General features: G+C 44.0%; 1 protein-coding gene across 2 annotated transcripts in view; it reads right to left on the bottom strand.

Annotated features, from left to right (window-relative positions):
- Positions 1–5,033: 5,033 nt before the first annotated feature.
- Positions 5,034–22,523, bottom strand: part of CMIP (c-Maf inducing protein) — a 239,009-nt gene continuing 221,519 nt past the window's right edge. For both annotated transcript variants that reach the window (XM_058155283.1, XM_058155284.1), the window contains 6 exons: positions 19,516–19,656; positions 16,767–16,814; positions 13,782–13,928; positions 11,559–11,664; positions 9,227–9,297; positions 5,034–7,776 (listed from right to left, as the gene is read on the bottom strand). In XM_058155283.1, coding sequence (XP_058011266.1) covers positions 7,723–7,776; positions 9,227–9,297; positions 11,559–11,664; positions 13,782–13,928; positions 16,767–16,814; positions 19,516–19,656 — 567 coding nt within the window. In that variant the 3' untranslated portion in view covers positions 5,034–7,722. The remainder of the gene's footprint in view (positions 7,777–9,226; positions 9,298–11,558; positions 11,665–13,781; positions 13,929–16,766; positions 16,815–19,515; positions 19,657–22,523) is intronic.

Genomic DNA, 22,523 nt, shown 5'->3' with positions numbered 1-22,523 from the left:
TTGGCAACTTTAAGCCTGGTGGACTTCAACTCCCAGAATTCCCCCAGCCAGCTTTGCTGGCTGGGGAATTCTGGGAGTTGAAGTCCTCCAGGCTTAAAGTTGCCAAGGTTGGAGACCCGTGGCCTAGGAAGTAGGAATCCCCTACAAACAGAAATAGATTTTATTTCCCACACACACACACACAAAGGAGAGATGGTTTAAATCAGGGGTAGTCAACCTTTTTATACCTACCGCCCACTTTTGTATCTCTGTTAGTAGTAAAATTTTCTAACCGCCCACCGGTTCCATAGCAATGGTGATTTATAAAGTGTATTGTCATCTGCGCATGCCTCTCACGCATCGTGGATTGGGTTTAAGGGGGGCGCCGGCTACCAGCTCTGCTTGTCTGTTACAGCTGGGTGGTGTGGGGAGAGATGCGCGAGCTATTCTGGGACAAGGCTCTTTTGTTTGCGGTCGCACTATAGCGCTATTTAGTTTCACTTACATAATATGAACTAAACTTATGTGCGGGCGATACAAATCGTATATTTTCAGAAATTTAAGCTGTCACGGGGAATTTTATGAAAACCTAATGAAAATGTTTTTAAATAATGCAATGAAATTTTTTTTAAAAAGTCAATTAAATAAAAAAAAAAGGAAAGTGCTTCAGTATCGGACAAAACCCCTACCGCCCACCATGAAAGCTGGAACACCCACTAGTGGGCAGTAGGGACCAGGTTGACTACCACGGGTTTAAATGATTGTTTTATTCAAAGAAAAGAACGTATCTAATAGCATAACGGAAGTTCTTGGAGTTCTAGTCCAACAACCTGTCTCAAGCAGGACACACCATACCCTTGATGGCGAACCTATGGCATGTGTGCCACAGGTGGCACTCAAGAGACCTCTCTGTGGGCATGTCAGCTGTTGCCCCAGCCCAGCTCTGCGGTGCATGTGTGTGCACCTCCTGCTGGCCAGTTGGTTTCTGGGTCTCTGTCATACATGCGTGGGGGGCAGGGGGCATGCAGGAAGTACATTCGCATGCACAGGGGGTGGGGCGCACCTGCAGGGTTCACACGTGCACATGGGAGGGTTATGTGCGCATGCACAGGAGGTGGGGTGCACGCGGGGCCGCCCGCGTATGCGTGGGGGGTGGAGCATATGGGGGGGTCACACACGCATTGCATTATGGGCGAGGGATGGCTAATCTTTTCCAGACCAAGTACCCAAAGCATGTGTGCACATGCAAATGCAATGTGCGTGCGACCCCCTGCACTGCTTCCCCCCAACGCAGGCATACACACACACACACACCCCGCACATGCATGGCAGAGACCCAAAAACCAGTTGGCTGGCGGGAGGTGCGCACACGTCCTCAGCAGAGCTGAACTGGGGTGATGGCTCACGTGCCACCTCTAGCACATGTGCCATAGGTTCACCATCATGGTTGTAGGAGAACAAGAGTGGAGTTAAGAAAGCCATCAGCCTAGCATCGCTATGTTCGCACAAATGGTCTAAGTCCAATCCCTCTTGAACTCCATTGACCTTTCTCTGGTGCCAATTTAGCATTGAATTTTAGTTGACTATATACTGTCTTGTGTAAAGGGTCAAGTAATAAATCTGCAATTTAATGTACGGTCTTCATGAACGGAAACGTAATGTACGATCTCGATTCTTTGAGCCCGACGCATCCTTTGAGAAGATTCAGAAAAGAGTCTGGCTAGAAGGGTGGAACACCGAAAGCATCGTTTGGTGCCAGGAGACGATGCTCGTCTTGTTCTTTGGAACCATCTCCTTGGCAGCTGAACATCTCGGTGAAGAAGCAGTCACTACGGCAACGCTGATGTCATTGCCTTTGCAGAAGTACAGTGGTGGTAACTGCAGGTGGGACTCTTTACCTCGCACCTACATGCACGTTTGCTGGATTCAAAAGTAGAGGATATTAAGCAAAGCAGGACATGGTTGGAACAGCTCAGCTGAGTGTCCTGAGCATTGCTTTGTAGGTATCTGGGTTCACAGAATGAGTAAATACAAATGGGAAGTAGAACATTTAAAGGAGGACAAGTGTATCTGCCACCCTCCATCTCAGTTGGTTATTTTTTTGGTATCATTAGAATTGGGTGCTTATCGCCAACGTCTAGCTCAGGGGTCTCCAACCTTGGTCCCTTTAAGACTTGTGGACTTAAACTCCCAGAGTCCCTCAGCCAGCAAAGCTGGGAGTTGAAGTCCACAAGTCTTAAAGGGACCAAGGCTGGAGACCCCTGGTCTAGCTTCAGATGTCTTCTGCACTGTTTGACTTGAGGCATTTGCTCCTAAAGATTCCTGAAGCAATTTAATTCTGGAAAGATAGCAATAGCAATAGTACTTTAGATTTACATACAGCTTCGCAGTGCTTGTACAGCCCTCTCTAAGTGGTTTAAAGAGTCAGCCTCTTGCCCCCAACAATCTGGGTCCTCATTTTACCCATCATGGAAGGATGGAAGGCCGAATCAACCTTGAGCCGGCAAGGATCGAACTGCTGGCAGTCACCAGTGAGTTAGCCTGCAATACTGCATTCTAACCACTGTGCCACCATGGCTCCTATTCCTAGATATTCTTTGCTAGCTCACCATCACCACTACTGAAAGTCAGCTTCTATAGGAGGGGGTGGACTGCTGGGGGTTCGGGAGAACCTCTAGCGAAGATTCTTGCTGTTCGGAAAAACCCCCAACTCCTGGCTGGCCCTGCCCTGCCTTGTCCACCCCATCCCTCCCGGGAGTTCCCACATGGCCTGTTTTGGATGCAGGTAAGTGCAGGCGCACACGGAGGCTCGGGGAGGGCGAAAAATGGGCCTACTGGAAGTTCAGGAAGGCCAGAAACGGGCCTGTTTCTGGCCTCCAGAGGGCCTCTGGAGCCTGGAGAGGCAGTTTCAAGGAAAGCCTCCGGAACCAGGGGAGGGCAAAAAGCCCCCCCTCCATCGTGGTGCAGGAGCTGACTAGGCCACGCCCACCGTGGCCACACCCAGCCAGCAACCGGGCAGAGAACCCCATGCTAAACTTTTTGAAGCCTATCCCTGCCTATAAGTCTGTGGAAATGACCTTGGGAGATGGAAGGAAGACCCAGCCTAGACCAGGGGTCTCCAACCTTGGTCCCTTTAAGACTTGTGGACTTCAACTCCCAGAGTCCCTCAGCCAGGTTTGCTCAGTCCCCCAGTCCCTGGCTGAGGGACTCTGGGAGTTGAAGTCCACAAGTCTTAAAGGGATCAAGGTTGGAGACCCCTGGCCTAGACAACCATCATACAAAAGGTTATCTCAGCCCATAGAAGGGACAAGGGAAGCAGCTCGTAAGTGTCAGTCCTTCCAGGCAAACCAGATAGAAAGGAGGACTAGATAGACTAATTCTATCTTATTGTAAGTCTACATTAACCGAACGTTGTCACAGCATGAGGTGGGCCATGGATGGCATATAAATTTCAATGAATGAAATAAAATTCTGCAAATCTGAAAATATAACTTTCCAGCCTGCTACTTTGAATTGCCTGATCCATCCAGTTGGGTCCTTTTTCATTTCTTTCTATAATCTTTAAGCCAGGGGTCTGCAAACTTGGCTCTTTTAAGACTTGTGGACTTCAACTCCCAGAATCCCTCAGCCAGCTTTGCTGACTCTGGGAGTTGAAGTCCACAAGTCTTAAAAGAGCCAAGTTTGCAGACCCCTGCTTTAAGCGATTGGGGGCTCCTGCTCCTTGTCTGACTACAGATTAAGTTCTCGATTTACAAGTTTATTTAGTGACCATTCAAAGTTACAACGGCACTTAAAAACAACTTATGACGGTTTTTCACACTTATGACCGTTGCAGCATCCCCACGGTCACATGATCAAAATTCAAAAATGTGGCAACCGATTCGGATTTATGACGGTTGCAGTGTCCCGGGGTCATGTGATCACTTTTGGCGACTGTTTGACAAGCAAAGCCCATGGGGAAGCCAGATTCACTTAGCAACCGTGCTACTAACTTAACAACCACAGTGATTCACTTAACACCGGTGACAAGAAAAAGGTTGTAAAATGGGGCAAAACTCACTTTCAAGGAGTCTCACTTAGCAACAGAAATTTTGGACTCCAAATGATGTTATCGGACAATCGGTATCTTCAAGCAATCCAGTTTAGGAGCCTTGCAGGAATGCACAACTGAAAAAACACAAAGTTGTGGGGCAGCTGGTTCAAATCAACCATCCATCCTTATAGTTTGGAAGAATAAATGTTGGTTACTTCAAAATGGGAGGAAATGCTACCGAGTTCCTTCAGGGCTGGGAATCTCAGTACAAACACTTATTAAAGATGAAGATAAAGGTTCTCCCTCACACATATGTGCTAGTCGTTCCCGACTCTAGGGGACGGTGCTCATCTCCGTTTCAAAGCCAAAGAGCCAGCGCTGTCCGAAGACGTCTCCGTGGTCATCTGGCCAGCATGATTAAACACCAAAGGCGCACGGAACACTGTTACCTTCCCACCAAAGGTGGTCCCTATTTTTCTACTTGCATTTTTTTACGTGCTTTCGAACTGCTAGGTTGGCAGACAACTTATTGCTAGGTTGACAAACACTTATTGGGAAGAGGAAATTTAGGCATTTGAGGCAGAATCCTCCTTCCCTTTCCTGGAACAAAATGAGGAGAGTCCATCCATTAAAAAAATCATTTTATAGGACACAGAGAGAGCGAGAGAGCGCAAAAATAAATAATAGAGATAATCTGGCGTGGTTTTGGGTTAAGAAGGACGTTGTCAAGAAGGATGCAAAGATAGTTCCATAGTTTTCTTTTCTTCAAGGAAACACAATTTACCATTATTTGGTTTATTTCCACAACCCAGAATATAGGGAGAAGTCCACCGATGAGAAATGGGGGTATGGCTCCTCTACTTCAGACTGACTCCTTAACCAGACTAGCTGCTGCTTAAAATTTCTCAGGAAGCTCTTGAACCTTCAGATTCTACTCTAGACCATCTCCCACAGGTTGGCTGGGTCGAGACTTCTGCACATCCAGTTCTCTAACTCAAAGAAAAGGCAGTGAACACTCCTAAAAGATATTCAGTTACAGTTTTATTTATTTTTGTCGCCTGAAATTATTCCACATGGTTTTTTTTTTAATTTTCTCTTTTAAACATGGCTACAGAACAGTAGTAGTAATCCATCAGTAAAAGCAGCTAAGGATAAAATGTTGGCATTAGGTTTTTTTTCTCTTTCTTCCCCTCACTGAGTTTTATCGAACAGGATTAAGGGATCTAAGGCAGAAACAGGAGCATTTGTGGGGTCTGTGTTAAAAAAAGAAGAAAAGGAATCAAGATGGCTGCACGATGGAACCGCTTAGCCTTTTTTTTTTTTGAGGTGCTTGGGACCCATATAAAAATGAGGGGGGCACAATCTTGACTTTCCTAAACACACCTATTGTCGTCGTCCCCCCCCCCCCACAGCAAAAACTACAAACAATGAACATCCCCCGCAACATTTGTGGCACAACATACGAATTAAGACTCGAACCAATTGTGGGGTTTGTTTTGTTATTGTTTGATATGGTTATAAAAAACGGAGGGTCCAGAAATAACAAGGGATTCAAAATGGGAATAAACTATCCAACCACATTAAAGGAAAAAACAAAAACAAAGATTTCTTTTTATTTATGCGCATGTGTGTGTGTTTATATGCATACCTGGTTTTTAAATCTCTTACATCGCCAAAAGAACCTGAATATTTATATTTACCTGCGTAACATTGAAAAGGGACGTAAGACAGAACTTTTGCCTCGTTATTTGTGGATTTTTTAAAAAACAAAACAAAACAAGGATGAAGCGGCTGTTCCATTGAAAGAAAGCTTAGCGTGGAAAAAAAAATAAACTCAAAAGCGTATTTATAAAAGAAACCACTTTTTTTTAAAAAAAAAATCCTCTTTTATCACGTATCTGAGTAATCACAGAGGAGGGTGAAGGAAAGTAAGATAGTGGTTCAGGAGGGATTTATTTATTTATTAGATTTTTATCCCGTCTTAATCTGGCGAACGTACTTAATACTCCTTCCTCCTCCTCTTTTTCCTAAAAACAACAACCCTGGGAGGTGGGCTGGGCTGAGAGAGAAGGTCTAGCCTAAAGTCACCCAGCTGGCGTTCATATCCGAGATGGAACTAGAACTCACCATCTCCTGGTTTCTAGCCTGGTGCCTTCACCACGAGACCAAAGAGGCTCTGAGAAACTTTACACAGGAAAGACAATTCAGTGTCCATCTCTGGACCTCGGAAGGCCACATGGATTCTGAACCAACCTTCTTCTCCTTGTAGCCCAATAGGCCTATCAGTTTCCAGAATTTTCTACGGGGCTGATGGGTCAGCCGTAGACCAAAATGGCAGAAGGGTCTCCGTGCTGAGGAGGGTGAACATAAGCCAATAGTTGGCGAGAGAACCAGTGGGAAACATCTCCCTAAAAGGAAATGAACCGAAAGGTGAAATTTTGGACATAAAATAGAAACCAAACCTTGGCAAATCCTAACACAAATAGTTGACCGCTCAATCTTCACTCCCAGGTAAAAACCGAAGCATTTTCTCTAGCCTTAGAAATAATCATATCCATAAATAGAAGTGGTTTGCTTACCCCTCCTAATTTCTACACCTCGCATAATCTGAAAATGCGGCTTTAGGAATTCAAAAATTTATTCCCAATAGCCCATCCAGTGTTCTGCTCTTATGTGTATGTGTGTGTATACACACACACACACATGCACCAGGCCTATGCAAGTATATTCTTTTTCCCTGGTTGAATAAATTCGAGGCATATATAAACCAAAGAAAGTTAAGATGGGCTGGACCAACGGTGTATATAATACAAGAGGGCAATTCTCTTTTGTTCTGTCTTTTTAAGCGCAACAACAACAACCAAAAGACGCCAAAGTTGTTTACACAGTACTCTACGCGAAACAAAACAAAAATAAATGAAACAAACAATGGATTAACAATTCATAAATAAAAGACAGGTCCCAGACCTGTTCTTTCTGAACTTTCTTCCTTTTTTCTTTTCTTTTTTTTTTAAATAGGCGTATTATGTAAATTGTATATACAAGAACATCACTTTGCATAATGATTGAAAGGAGCGAACGAACGAATGAGAAAAGGGAGGAAAATCTTATGAGCTGCTACGAATGCTTCGTCTCTTGATTTTCGCCTACGTTCTACTTCTTTTTTTCCTTTCTGTTTCTCGCTGAAGAACAGAAGGGATGGGAAAGCATCTACGGAAAAGGCCAAGGTTAAAGGAAAAACTGAAAAATCCGGTGCATATTCTTGTGTAAAAAAAAAAACACCAAAACACAACCTTGACACACAGTTTTAAAAAAGTACAAAAAAAAAAGAAGAGCAAACCAGAACCAAAAGATGACCTCCCCTCCCCCCCAACCCCCCCTCCCAAATCTTCTTCAGGCTATTCAGTCTTGCCTTCTTGACTTCCCATCCCTTTAATTCAAAAGATGTTGAATTCGAGAGTACGAAGCTGAAAGAATTAGGTCTGGTGTGTGAATATCCACCCGGGGGAGAAAAAAAAATCATACTTCACTACTTCACACACAGAGCACCTAAAAATATGGATGTCCTCAGAACCTGCTCTCTAGAGGCAAACGCCAAAAGTCTAAGTTCTCTGCTTTTTTTGTTTTTTATGGTTTAGAAATCTTTCTCTTCTCTCCCCGTCAAAAAAGAAAAAAATTCTACAAATGCGCCACGAGGGATTTTTTTTTTTTCACCAAGCTTCAGTATAGCGGACGTCCACTTCCTTCAAATTGGGCAATTTAGCCTGGTAGGGAAGGAAAGGAAAGAAAAAATAAGAGTTGAGATAGAAAGAACGATGGAGAATTCGTTACATGAGGGCTCCTGGGTGCTCTCTGAGCTTGCTTGCAAGTAATTTTTTTCCTCAGACCACTGTAACTTCAAATAATAATTTAAAACAACAACAAAAACCCCGTTGTTAAATTAAGGGTTGCCTGTAGGATAAGGCAGTACTATAATGTACTGTGCAGGTGGCAACTATAAAGAAGCAGGAGCTGTGCGTGTTATGTGATTGACTGCAATGGCTTTGCAACAACATGGGATAGGGATAGCATAGCATAGCATAGAACAGAACAGGAATTAGAAGAGAAGAGAAGAGAAGAGAAGAGAAGAGAAGAGAAGAGGAGAGGAGAGGAGAGGAGAGGAGAGGAGAATATAGAAGAGAAGAAGAGAAGAGAATAATAGGATAGGATAGGATAGGATAGGATAGGATAGGATAGGATAGGATAGGATAGGATAGGATAGAATATAGCATAGCATAGCATAGAACAGAACAGAAAGAATAGAATAGAATAGAATATAGAACAGAAAATAGGATGGAACAGAACAGAAGGATAGGATAGGATAGGATAGGATAATAGAATAGAATAGAATAATAGGATAGGATAGGATAGGATAGAATATAGCATAGTATAGAACAGAACAGAACAGAACAGAATAGAAGGATAGGATAGGATAGGATAGGATAGGATATAGCATAGAACAGAACAGAACAGAACAGAATATAGAACAGAATAGAAAATAGAACAGAACAGAATAGAATTCTTTATTGGCCAAGTGTAATTGGACACGCCAGTCTCTGGTGCATAAGCTCCCAGTGTATATATAAACAGCAATAATAGGTCATAGGTCATAAATCATAGTTACAACCATTAATCAAACAAACAGGAGAAGATAGCAGGAAAGACCAAAAGATGAGAGAAGATGAAAAATGGGACAGTGCTGTGGGAATTAAGTGTTCAGCAGAGTGATGGCACGGGGGGGGGGCGCGGGGGGAGGAGCATGTCTCTATGTCTGCTTGTTTTGGCATGCATTGCTTTATCGCGGCATCCTGAGGGTGGAGTTGAAGCACTTTATGTCCAGGATGTGAGGGGTCTGTAGATATTTTCTCAGCCCTCTTTCCAACAGTATACAGGTCCTCAATGGAAGGCAGGCTGGTTGCAATTGGTTTTTTTTTCTGCAGTCCTAACTATTTCTTGAAGTCTGTACCTGCCCTGTTTGGTTGCTGTGCCAAACCAGACAGTTTACACAGTAAAAATACAGGTGACAGACTCAATAACTTCTCTGTAGAACTGTATCAGCAATGAGCATGTACATTAATTTCTGCAAGCTAGCTTCTTGTCCTTCTGAAAAAAAAAACGTTGGCCTTCAACACCTGGTTACAGATACACGAAGGATAGTTCAGAAATGCAACATACCTTGAGGTCTTCATAGGTGTCTGCTGAGAGCTTGGTGCTGTTCATGTTTAAACTACAGAGGCTTTTCATGGCTAGGAAATAAACACACAAGGATGTTGGTCTGCATGCAGCTTGCAAACGATGGCATAAAAAATGGGAAGTGGTTGAGGACTGGTAGTTGACCTCCTGCAGACTTTTTCCCAAATCAACACCTGAATCGACCCCTTCATTTTGGATCAGCTTGTCCCCAAAATTCAGCACAGAAAGCTGATCCAATATTTTATGTTTTCCTTGATTAACGGATTAAGGGCCTGGAGACAAAATCGTATGAAGAATGTTTGCCGGAATTTGGTATGGCTAGTCTAGAGAAAAGAAGGACTAGGAGTGACATGATAGCAGTATTCCAGTATTTGAGGGGTTGACAAAAAGAAGGGGGGGGGGTGTATCAGCTTATTTTCCAAACCACCAGAGGGCAGAACAAGAAGCAATGGATGGAAACCAAGGAGAGAAGTAACCTGGAATTAAGGAGAAACTTCCTAACAGCGAGGACAATTAACCAGTGGAACAGCTTGCCTCCAGAAGTTGTAGGTGCTTCATCACTGGAGGTTTTTAAGAAGAGACTGGAAAGTCACTCATCTAAAATAATATAGGTTCTCCTGCTTGAGTAGGGGGCTGGACTAGAAGACCTCCAAGGTTCCTTCCAGCTCTATTCTGATTGATCAGGTGCTAACAAGTTGGAATTGACTCTTTGCAAACAACTATAAAAATTTTGGAACTGGTAAAAATCATCCTCTTCCATAGTACATTTGGTGAGGAAAAAAAAATAAGCAGGACAGTAATGCACACGGTTTTTTTGGGTTCTGATGTTGGACAGTGATTTCATGGATGTTTTAAAGTTTGTATATCGTAGGCTGTCAAACTTTAAGGTTAAGGTTTGCCATAACAAAATTCAATTTTAAAAATAAAGTAATGGTCCAACGACGTTTTCTCCACGAGCACGTGATATAGAATCTTGGTGGGGGGGGGTTTTTTGTAACAAAATGAATTTGGAAATGCCAACATCAGCTGGTCCTTGATAGGAAAATCCTTCACTTTGTTGAGTTCGTAAAACAGGAAAAGTAATAATGTGCTTTATAAATCATAGGAGTTAGATTCATCCAATGCACTCGGCCACAAACAAGCAATAATATTGCTTTAAAAACTACCAAATTGAAGAATTGCAAGAAATCCAATTCACAGGCATTTACCGTATATACTCGAATATAAGCCGATCCGAGTATAAGCCGAGGTCCCCAATTTTACCCCAAAAAACTGGGGTAAACTGGGGACTCGAGTATAAGCCGAGGGAGGGAAATGAGGCAGCTACCGGTCAGGGAAAGCCTCCCTCCCTCAGCCGAGAAGGCTGGCGGCTCCCCCGCCCCGCCCTCTCACTGCACCGGCAGGGCTTCCCCGCGCTAATGCAAAAGCCCGCCAAGTTTGCTCCATCCGGTATAATGTGAAAAAAAGAAAAAAAAAAACTCGAGTATAAGCCGTATATACTCGAGTATAAGCCGAGGGGACGTTTTTCAGCACAAAAAACGTGCTGAAAAACTCGGCTTATACTCGAGTATATACGGTAATTACTCCAAAATTGTGGTGAGAAAACTGTAGGGACTAACTAGTTCATACAGTCACCAGGAGTCAACACTGATTCAGAGACACAAACATACACACACAAACACACACACACAAAATCCTCAAAAGCCAACAACTCCATTTCGATAATGGACTTCACTGCAGCTCTACATAGGATTAAACAACCAAAATGGTGTGCATTTAATATCTGCCCATTTCAAGCCCATAGCTTGAAATATCTGTTCAAGCTTTAATAAGTGTAACATATGGGAAAAATGGATTTTTAAACATCTAAATGTATTACTTATTGTCCAAAACAAGATTTCCTATATCTGAAAAGATAGGTAAGCCCACAATAAATCCTCCATTCCCTTTCTGGGCACAATGACAATATATCTGCTGAATATAACTCCACATTGGCAACAGGAAGGGCATCTGGCCAGTAAACACTCAGCTCCATTTAGTTGCCCAGATTCCACCCCGCAAGGGATTATGGGTTCGTTAAAAGATGATGATGATGTATGGGCTATGTTATTCTCTGTACCACACAATTCTATTTATCATTTCCCGCAAACATATTTTTCTCTTTCTCTCCTTCTATTACAAATCTCTCTTCTCCCCCCAGCCCCTCCGCCCATCCAGCCAAAAGAAGAGAAGAAATACTGCTGTTCGATTAATGCACTGCACCGAATTGGTCCCTACTCTTCCCATCACCACACCAGGGTTTTTCTTCACTTACAGCTGAGGGCCAGCAGGCCAGCATCGGTAACGGGCGTTTCACACAAGTTGAGCACTTGAAGCATTGTCAGGTGTTCAGATAGGAGCCGCAAACCTGCATCCCCAAACTCCAGGGAAGAAAAAAAGGAAAAAGGAAAAAGAGGAATGTTTATCAGCATCAGTCAAGGACTGGAAAATAAACGAACTCTAAACCTGAGCTTGCTTGTTTTCTGGCAGACGTTTAATGACCCAAACTAGACGTCATGAAACGTCTGCCAGAAAACAAGCAAGCTCAGAGAGCGCCAAGAACCCCTCATTTCATCCCTGAGCTACAAATGTTCTCCTTTCTTGGAACTCTAAACCTGTAAGATCATTATGGAGAACCAAAATGTCCATCTCAGGTAGAGTAGACCTCCCTTATTCTGAAAGCAAAACGCTGGAAGTATCCCAAGGGCTTTGGACCAGATTCCAGAAAGGTGCTTCAAAACAACAAGTACCTCTCTGAAACTTGCCTCCAGAGGTTGTGAAGGCTCCAACACTGGAAGTTTTTAAGCAGAGGTTGGACAACCATTTGTCTGAAGTGGTGTAGGGTTTCCTGCCTAAGCAGGGGGTTGGACTAGAAGACCTCCAAGGTCCCTTCCAACTCTGTTATTTTTTCCCAAAAGGTTTCCACAATTTTGGCCACTACTGTAGACATGGAAGATAACCACATATCTAATTTTGTTTCCACTGGGAAACTGCGTCTGTATTTTGTGCTCGAGATGAGGGGGGGAAAAGAAATTTTGATTTTAGGTTTTGTTGATTAGAGAGGTTGGTTGCTACAGAAATGGCTATATTATTGTGTAAAAGTAAAAAAAATGGAAGTTGTCATTTTATTACCTTCTACTGTGCTAAAAAAAAAGTTGTAAATCGATGCTTTTCCTCCCTTTCCCCCTACACTTTCTCTTCTTCTCTTTTTCCTCCCCTAATGGTAAAGGTTCCCCTCACACATATGTGCTAGTCGTTCCTGACTCTAGGGGGCAGTGCTCATCTCCGTTTCAAAGCCGAAGACCCAGCACTGTCCGAAGACATCTCTGTAGTCATGTGGCCGGCATGACTAAACGCCAAAGACGCACGGAACGCTGTTACCTTCCCATCAAAGGTGGTCCCTATTTTTCTACTTGCATTTTTTATGTGCTTTCGAAATGCTAGGTTGGCAGAAGCTGGGACAAGTAATGGGAGCTCACCCCATTACACGGCACTAGGGATTCCAACCGCTGAACTGCCGACCTTCTGATCGATAAGCTCAGCGACTTAGCCACTGAGCCACCGAGTCCCCCCCATTTCCTCCCCTTATTTGTCCCATAATTTTCATTTCCTTTGCATTTTATATTCCAATAAACTAATAAAAAATTGCAAACAACAACAAGAAGATATGGAAGATGGCTTCCAGTTCATGGGCTTACTGAAGATGAAGAGAATATATTATCTGGGTGGGAATGAGTTGCAAGAAGAGATGACTCTAATGCAGGGATCCTCAAACTTGGCAGCTTTAAGACTTGTGGACTTCAACTCCCAGAATTCCACAATGCTATTGGAATTATGCTATGCTGGCTGGAGAATTCTGGGAGTTGAAGTCCACAAGTCTTAAAGCTGCCACGTTTGAAGACCTCTGTCGTGTCCCACTTCTCCGCTGACGGCCGGGTCAGGGAAATCCGAATCAGGTGTGCCTCTGCAGCTCTGCCAAAGTCCTAGCAAAGTCCTCAGGGCAGGCAGGAGACCAGAAAGTGACTTCAGCAAGATATGTTTAGACTTTGCCTGACTCAGAGAATGCCAGAAAGCAGATCCTTTATATAGGCCATGGGGTGTGGCTCCATGACTTAGCACTTATCCAGGCCTGCCCCTCCCTTCCTTCTGTTGCCTCCGCCTATCAAGTCTTCTGACGCGAGGGTCACTCCAGTCGGCAGCTGTTGGCAATTGACCTTCCTCAGGCTCACATGCTGTGGAGGAGGGGGAGGAATCTAGTTGCTCTGTTTGCCTGGGCATGGAGCCAGAGCTGGGGGCTGGAGGTATTTCTTCCTCTTCAGCCTGTCTGGGCATGGAGCCAGGGCTGGGGCCGGGAGGCATACTAGAACATTCCTCTGTGTTCGGAAGCAGATAAGAAGACCCCGGCTGAGGTGAGATTGGACGTGTGGGGATGCGCTGGGCCCTCCCGGTTTGAGTTAGCAGAAGCGTCCCTGCCCACGGCGGTTTGCGTGGCCCATACCTGAGTGGACCACAGGTTCAGCTGCTTGAGTGAAGGCAGTTTGATTAGATGCTCTGCGCAGGCACTTGTGACGTTGGTAAAGGCCAGGCTGAGGTTCTCCAAATTTCCAAAAGAGCCCGAGCTTAAGAGACGAGCCAGGTCCGCATCCTAAAAAAAAGTAGAAGATTGCAGAAGATCAGTCAAGGAAACTCCCCCCCCCTTTTTTTTTTTCATCCATAGAGAAATAGGGCATGGCATTGGCAAAGAGTCCCCGGAGTGGTACGGTGGCCTAGAGGTGAGAGCTCTCGCCTCACAATCAGGAGGCTGTGAGTTCAATCCTAGGTAGAGATGGATATTTTTCTCTCTCTGGGAACAATGAGAATATATCTGCTGAACAAAACTCCGCACTGGCGACAGGAAGGGCATCTGGCCATTGAACACTCTGCTAGCTCCTTTCAGTTGCCCAGACTCCACCCCGCAAGGGATTACGGGGTCGTTAAAAGAAGATGATGATGAAGATTGATTGGCAGAAGAGTCTCTACTGTACATGCCTTCTATATAATGCCTGATACTGGAATTGGGCAAGGAATGGTATTCCCTGTGACGCTCCATGGAAACAAAAGCTGGACTCTGAGAAATAGGAAGATATTGATGTTTTTGGGCTTTGTTGTCGGGAAAGACTCTTGAGAATGGGCAGTCAAGAAAAGAAACCAATGGATCACTGAATAAATAACCCAGAGTTCTCACTTAAGGCACACGTGGGTAGGCTCAAATTATCCCACTTTGGACCTTCATGTGAAGTCCTAGCTCTAAAGCAGGATCTGACGATGAGAAAGGTGGAAAGAAAGAGAAGAAGAGGATGACAAGCAGCAAGGTTGACTTTCTACTGAAGCGGAATGGAAATATGGAGGTCTCCTACACGAGTCCATGTTCATGAATCTACTGGCATCCAGCAGCTTGGATCTACCATTTAAATTTCCCATTAACCACCAAACAGAGTAGCAATAGCACTTAGACTTGTATACCGCTTTACAGCCCTCTCTAAGCGGTTTAGAGTCAGCGTATTGCCCCCAACAATTTTGGGTCCTCATTTTACCCACCTCGGAAAGATGGAAGACTGCGTCAACCTGGAGCCTGATGAGATTTGAACTGCCCAAATTGCAGGCAGCCGGCAGGCAGCAGAAGTGGCCACCGTAGCTCATATATGAATGAAACGTTGGACCCTGTAACTCCCAACGAAGACCCTCAGTTCTGTTAGCCCAGCCCACTGTGTGCTAGGACAGGGGTCTCCAACCTTGGCAACTTTAACACTTGTGGACTTCAACTCCCAGAATTCCTCAGCCAGCAAAGCTGGGAGTTGAAGTCCACAACTCTTAAAGTTGCCAAGGTTGGAGACCCCTGTTCTAGAAGATCCATTCCTCTTCAGTGTGTTAAGGTCGATGGCCAAGAGGCCATGTTCTCCTGATGGTGCCAGCGTCACTGGTTATCCAGAGACCTGGAACCCCCATTTTAATTTTCCATAAACACCCATGTGGAATGGTCTTTCATTGCATCAGGCCAAACTTAATTGAAAAGTCCTCGGTAGCATCTACCTTTAATATTTCCTATGATGGTGTAGCAGACCTCTGTCTTAACAATCCTTGGGGGGGGGAAAACATGCTACTCCAGTGGTGGTATTCAGCCAGTTCTATCTAGTTCAGGTGAACTAGTAGCAGCAGCTGTGGGAGGCTCCGCCCACCTACCTGGACGTCATCATGTCCTGTTTTTGATGCTCTGCGCATGTGCGGAGGTGGCGCATGTGCAGTCATATTTACAAAACGGTAGCGAAGGTAAGAGAATACCACACCTGTGCTACTCAGTTTTCTTACACAACAATAACAAGGGCTAGCTTCCCATCACAGGTTGAACCAGGCCAGCTAAAGACCTAGAGATCGCACAATGCATCTCTAGCTAAGCTTGGTTAGTTTTAACCCGAGTTTAACCCGAGTTTGCTATATTTCTGCATCTGTGTGTGTTATGAATCCCAGCCTATGTAGGATTAACCCAGATTAAAACTGAGTTAATTCATACTGAATTAACTCAGTTTTAACAGATGAACAGATTACTGAACATTAAATAAAGTGGAGATATAGGGGGTGCATTTAAATCTAAACCACCATTCAAAGGAGAGGTAGATCAGTCACCAGTGCAAAAGCTGGGCCTTCTTCACACAGACAATCTTAGTGTGAGGGGTCCTCAGTACATTCTGAGCGTGCTTGTTTTCTTTCCCATCTGAGCACTGATGACGTTCCCTAGTTCGGTTAATGAAACGTCTGCAAGGAAACAAGCAAGCTCAGAGCGCACCGAGGACCCCCTCGTGTCAACCCAGAGCTACAAATATTCTCCTTTATTCGTACCGTCTTAGTGTATCTTAGCCCAATCCAGCAAAGTTAGTGGGAAAACTTTCTCAAGATCGCCTTCCTTTCTAACCCTCTCTCTTTCCCCTTTCTTCTTAGAAAGGGTGGAAGAGAAGAGTAGGGAAGGAGGAGAGGATGTAGAAAAGCAAAGGAGAGGAAGGATGAAGAAAGTAGAAGAAAGTAGAGAAGGGAGGAGGAAAGGTTTGTTAAGGAAGGAAGTGGTAGCTGGGCAGGTCCGAATAAGTAACAAATGAAAGTTAATGACTAATGTTGAATAAGAGACTGTATATTGAATACGTTGTTGGAAAATGGAAATAAAACTTTTTTACTAAAAAATAAAATAAAAAAAAGATCGCCTTCCGTAGCACAGGCAACCTATTTAATTAGGGCCGTTTTTCTTTTTCTTTTAATACCTCCAGTGCTTCATCAGAAAGAAAACTGGGACTTTCAGATGTAGCAGAATCACACTAGCCCCACTAAGAGGAGTCAAAAACGATGGATGCTATCCGAGGCAGTTCCTCCTCTTATCCATCAACAACCTTCAGGTGCTCTCTGAAAACCGCCTCCCACAGGCTCCGGCTCACACCGAGATTCAGAAGGGAGAACTCACCGTGGATTTTGATGGCAGTGTTAGCCTGGTGGGGCCACCTTTCCTTTGCTGCAAAAAGAACAGATTCATCGGTTACAAATGTGACAACTGTGGATCTACAGTAGTGAAGCATAGGTTGGAGTCTGCAGAAGGTCCAGAGTTCAAATCCACACCTTCTCTCTACAACAGGTGTGTCCAACCTTGGCAACTTTTAAGACCTATGGACTTCAATTCCCAGGCTGGCTGGGGAATTCTGGGGGTTGAAGTCCCCAGGTCTTAAAAGTTGCCAAAGTTGGACTCCACTCTGATATACCATATTTTTTGGAGTATAAGATGCACTTTTTCCCCTCTAAAAGAGTGTAAAAATTTGGGTGCGTCTTATACACTGAATGTAGCCCCGCCCACCCACAGGCCCCCGCCCTTTGGCCTCTGCCTCCCAGCAATTTGCCTCCGTGCAGCGGACAGCTCGTTTCAGTTTCAGCTTCAGCACAACCTGATTAGCACAAGCAGCTGACTGTAGGTTGGATCAGCCTCCCGACCATCAGCTGTTTCAAGCTGCAGGGATTGCTGTTGCCTATTGCCGCCTCCGCGTGCCCCATTTTCAGCCTTTGCTGTTTGCTGCAAGAAGGCAAATTGCTGGGAGGCAGAGGCAGATTTTTGTTTTCTTGTGCTAATCAGGCTATGCTGAAACTGAAACGGGCTGTTTGCTGCAAGGAGGCAAATTGCTGGGAGGCAGAAGCAGAGGCAGATTTTTTTTCTTGTTTTCTTCCCCCCAAAAGGTAGGTGCATCTTATAGTCCAAAGCGTCTTATACTCTGAAAAATACGGTACATAATGACCTCTCTTGATATTGCCCCAACTCAGTGCTAAATAGTATGAGCAAAAAAAATAGAAGTACACCCCTCAATGGATTACAATCAAATGTCTTCTCCATGATGCTTCCTGCCCTCTGGAATGATACTTTCCCCACCCAACATCCATACTGCTCCTACCTTTCTGGTTTTTTTGAAATTGCCCCAAATCTGTTTCTTCTAAGCTTTGGAGTAGGATGGTGGTGGAGCCCCTTTGGGTTTTGGGGTTATCCTTTTGGCCTTTTCTATATTACAGGGACAGTTTTCCAGCTGATAGTATTCCCTTTCCTTTGATATTTGTTTATTTCCTTTCTCACTTCTTTTAAACTGCAAGTCACCTAGTGGAGTTGGGTAGCCTCAAAATGAAGATGTTAAATATAATAAAGGGTTGAAATGAAAAAGTGCATGGACGTGCCTAGCCAAAGCATTAAAAGAATATTAAAAAAAATATGGTCGTTTTTTTTAATTTTTTTTTAATTTGCATTTATATCCCGCCCTTCTCCAAAGACTCAGGGCGGCTTACACTATGTTAGCAATAGTCTTCATCCTATTTGTATATTTATATACAAAGTCAACTTATTGCCCCCAACAATCTGGGTCCCCATTTTACCTACCTTATAAAGGATGGAAGGCGGAGTCAACCTTGGGCCTGGTGGGACTAGAACCTGCATTAATTGCAGGCAGCTGTGTTAATAACAGACTGTCTTACCAGTCTGAGCCACAGAGGCCCCTTAAGAATCCACTTTGAATACACTTCAGTGGTTTAAACAATTAAACTAATTTGCAAGCCATCCAGAGTCTACTCTAGACACGTTAGGTGACACATAAGTCTAGTAGTAATTAATTAACTAACTAAACTAAATAAGTAACTAACTAACTTTTTAAGAAAATGTTGGATAGCTATTTGTCTGAAATAGTGTAGGGTTTCCTGCTTGGGCAGAGGGTTGGACTAGAAGACCTTATGTTATGTTATGTTAATAACTGACTAACTAACTAACTAACTAACTGTGGTTTAGAGTCCTCTCTAAACTTCTGGTCTTTTCTTTTATTGTGTAGAATTTCTGATCAACCAGCAGGTGGCAGCATCTAGTTAATTTGGGTGGATCATGAAAAAGCTAAGGAGGACCACACCTGGCCAAATCTTAGATTGGAGAACCTCAGGAAACAAGTCTGTAGGCTAGAACTGTAGGTCTTGGAAGAATGGCCCTTCTTTCGTTCAGAAAGCTACCACATGTCCACATGGTCAGCAGGAGCCAAGTCTTAACTCAAAGGAGTCCTGAAGTGGGCTTCAATGGGTGTCATACCCGATGTTTGGATCCCATGAAGAAAACGGGGTAACACCTGCCTTTATAATAATAAGGATAATACCTTATCCCACTAGACTTGAAATCCTAGGCTTAGAAAACTTGGGACTCCGTCGCCTTCGACAAGGCCTAAGTTTAACTCATAGAATCATCTATTGTAATGTCCTTCCTGTTAAAAGACAGCTTTAATTGCAATAATACAAGAGCAACCAATAGATTTAAACTTAATGTCAACCACTTTAATCTAGATTGCAGAAAATATGACTTCTGTAACAGAATCATCAGTGCTTGGAACACTTTACCTGACTCTGTGGTCTCTTCCCATAATCCCAAAAGCTTTAACCAAAAACTTTCTACTATTGACTTCACCCCATTCCTAAGAGGACCATAAGGGGCGTGCATAAGCGCACAAACGTGCCTACCGTTCCAGTCCTACTGTTTTTCTTTTTTCTTCTTCCTCTATATATATATGCTAATATTTCCTCATATATATGTTTATATACCATATAATCTTTTTGTACGATACTTACATATATTGTTGTGACAAAATAAATGAATAAAATAAATAAAATAAATAAATAAGTAGAGAGGTGGAATATAAATCCGAGAAGCTCACCAGCTCTTTGAGTTCCCTCTGCCGGTCACAAAGCTGCTCATACATTTTCTTCCCCACGTCGGTGCTCTCCAAGGTTGAGATAATCTGAAGCTGCGTGTCCTTGTTCTCAATGATGTTGTACTCCAGCATCAGGCAAAGGATCTGAGTGACAAGGAGAGAGAAAGGATGGCCCAGTCGCTGGAGATAGGCTCACAGCACGGCCCAGACGCGTTTCTTGTCTGCTTTCCAAATGGGCAAACACGTTAATTCTTTTTTTTTTTCCCCCATAAAAAAGTTTTATTTTTACAATCATGTCAAACAACTCATTCAATGTACAGTTATATACAATTAGTCGGGCCTGCCCAGTCACTGCCCCCCTTTTTAACACTCTTCCCTCTTCTACCTTCTACTTTCCAGACCTTCCTCTCCTTCTCTTATCTACATCCTCTCCTCCCTCCACCCTACACCTTCCTTCTCCCTCTTCTACCCCTCTTCCTTCCTCTTCTCCTCTTTCCTACCTCCTACTCTCTCTTTACTCCCTTCCCATCGTTCTAAAATGGTAACTGGGCAGACCCGACCCTACATTAATTATATTTATACATCTTCAATAATCCCTGTGCATTAACCATCACTCCATCTCTAGCCTCAACCCCCCAATTCCCCTCCCCCTTACCCCCCACCCCGACTTCCCAGAACAAAATGCAGGGTATCAAAACATACAATCATAATCTAAAATAATTCCTAAATTATAATCTCTAGTCTCTCCACACTTAATCACACTCTCAATTCCCCTCTCCTTCAGAAATATATCTAATACAAAATATTTCCTCAAACACGTTAATTCTTCACGATCCCGTAAGTTAGGAACCGTGGAGGAGCCCTCGGTGCTCTCTGAGCTTGGTGTTGTTGTTGTAGACGTTTCACTCCCCAAACTAGGTAACATCATCAGTGCTAGAAAGGAGTGGGGTAGAGGAGGAGGATGGGGGAGGAGGAGGAAGACAAATGTGGGATTTTGGTGTTCTCTGAACTTGGGTGTTTTCTTGCAAATATTTCATTCCCCAGACTAGGTAACATCATCAATGCTAGAAAGGAGTGGGGTAGAGGAGGAGGATGGGGAGGAGGAGGAAGACAAATGTGGGGTTTTGGTGTTCTCTGAACTTGGATGTTTTTTTGCAAATATTTCATTCCCCAGACTAGGTAACATCATCAATGCTAGAAAGGAGTGGGGTAGAGGAGGAGGAGGGGAGAGGAGGAGGAGGATGGGGAGGAGGAGGAAGACAAATGTGGGGTTTTGGTGTTCTCTGAACTTGGGTGTTTTCTTGCAGACATTTCACTCCCCAAACTCGGTAACATATCAGTGACTAGAACTGATGTCGTTACCTAGTTGGGTAATGAAACGTCTACAAGAAAACAACCAAGCTCAGAGAGCACCAAGGACCCTTCGTTTCAACCCTGGGCTACAAACGTTCTTCTTTATTGTTATCAGGAACTTTAAACAGACTTTGTCAAATGGACAAGCACTTGCCACATCACACCTCAGATTTAACCAATGTCGATACAAAAGACCAAAAAAAAAAAAAAAAAAGTCTGGATAGTAGAAAACCAGAATAAAAGAAAAGGGACCCTTGAAATTATAGATTCAAAAATGGGAGAAAGGAAAGGGCTGAGAATTCTCTTGTTAAGATGCCCCAGGAAAGAGTAACTTTTGTGATTGTTCTATTAAGAAGAAATGCAAGTCCTATTTGCATTTGTATAATATAATATAATATAATATAACAAAAGAGTTGGAAGGGACCTTGGAGGCCTTCTAGTCCAACCCCCTGCCCATGCAGGAAACCCTACACCATCTCAGTCAGATGGTTATCCAACATTTTCTTAAAAATTTCCAGTGTTGGAGCATTCACAACTTCTGCAGGCAAGTCGTTCCACTTATTGATTGTTCTAACTGTCAGGAAATTTCTCCTTAGTTCTAAGTTGCTTCTTTCCTTGATCAGTTTCCACCCATTGCTTCTTGTTCTACCCTCAGGTGCTTTGGAGAATAGCTTGACTCCCTCTTCTTTGTGGCAGCCCCTGAGATATTGGAACACTGCTATTATGTCTCCCCTAGTCCTTCTTTTTATTAGTATTTAGTATTTAGTATTTATTGAATTTTTATACCACCCTTCTCCCGAAGGACTCAGGGCGGTTCACAGCCAAGATAAAAACAATGATAATGTACAGATAAAACGATAATTAAAAAACTTATTAGATGTATGGCCAAATTAAAACATTTAAACCTTTAAAACCCCATAAAATTTGTATCAAATATTAAAATATTAAAAATTAAAACTATTTAAAATTTAAAATTCCTAGGCCAGTCCTGCGCAAATAAACAGATACGTCTTCAGCTCGCGGCGGAAGGTCCGAAGGTCAGGCAGTTGACGAAGTCCAGGGGGAAATTCGTTCCAGAGGGTGGGAGCCCCCACAGAGAAGGACCTTCCCCTGGGGGCCGCCAGCCGACATTGCTTGGCGGACGGCACCCTGAGAAGTCCCTCTCTGTGCGAGCGTACGGGTCGGTGGGAGGCATTCGGTAGCAGCAGGCGGTCTCATAAATACCCTGGCCCTAAGCCATGGAGCGCTTTAAAGGTAGTGACCAAAACCTTAAAGTGCACCCGAAAGACCACAGGTAGCCAGTGCAGCCTGCGCAGGAGTGGTGTCACATGGGAGCCACGTGCGGCTCCCTCTATCACCCGCGCAGCTGCATTCTGAACCAACTGGAGCCTCCGGGTGCTCTTCAAGGGGAGCCCCATGTAGAGAGCATTGCAATAATCCAAGCGAGAGGTAACAAGAGCATGGGTGACCGTGCATAGGGCATCCCGGTCAAGGAAGGGGCGCAACTGGCGGATCAGGCGAACCTGATAAAAAGCTCTCCTGGAGACGGTCGTCAAGTGATCTTCAAACGACAACCGTCCATCCAGGAGAACGCCCAAACTAAACTAGACATACCGAGTTCCTGCAACCGTTCTTAATATGTTTTAGCCTCCAGTCCC

This window comes from Ahaetulla prasina, chromosome 12 (genome assembly GCF_028640845.1).
Source record: "Ahaetulla prasina isolate Xishuangbanna chromosome 12, ASM2864084v1, whole genome shotgun sequence".
Lineage (NCBI taxonomy): Eukaryota > Metazoa > Chordata > Lepidosauria > Squamata > Colubridae > Ahaetulla > Ahaetulla prasina.
The sequence above is the reverse complement of the archived record's forward strand: the minus strand, read 5'-3'. Positions and strand labels throughout refer to the sequence as shown.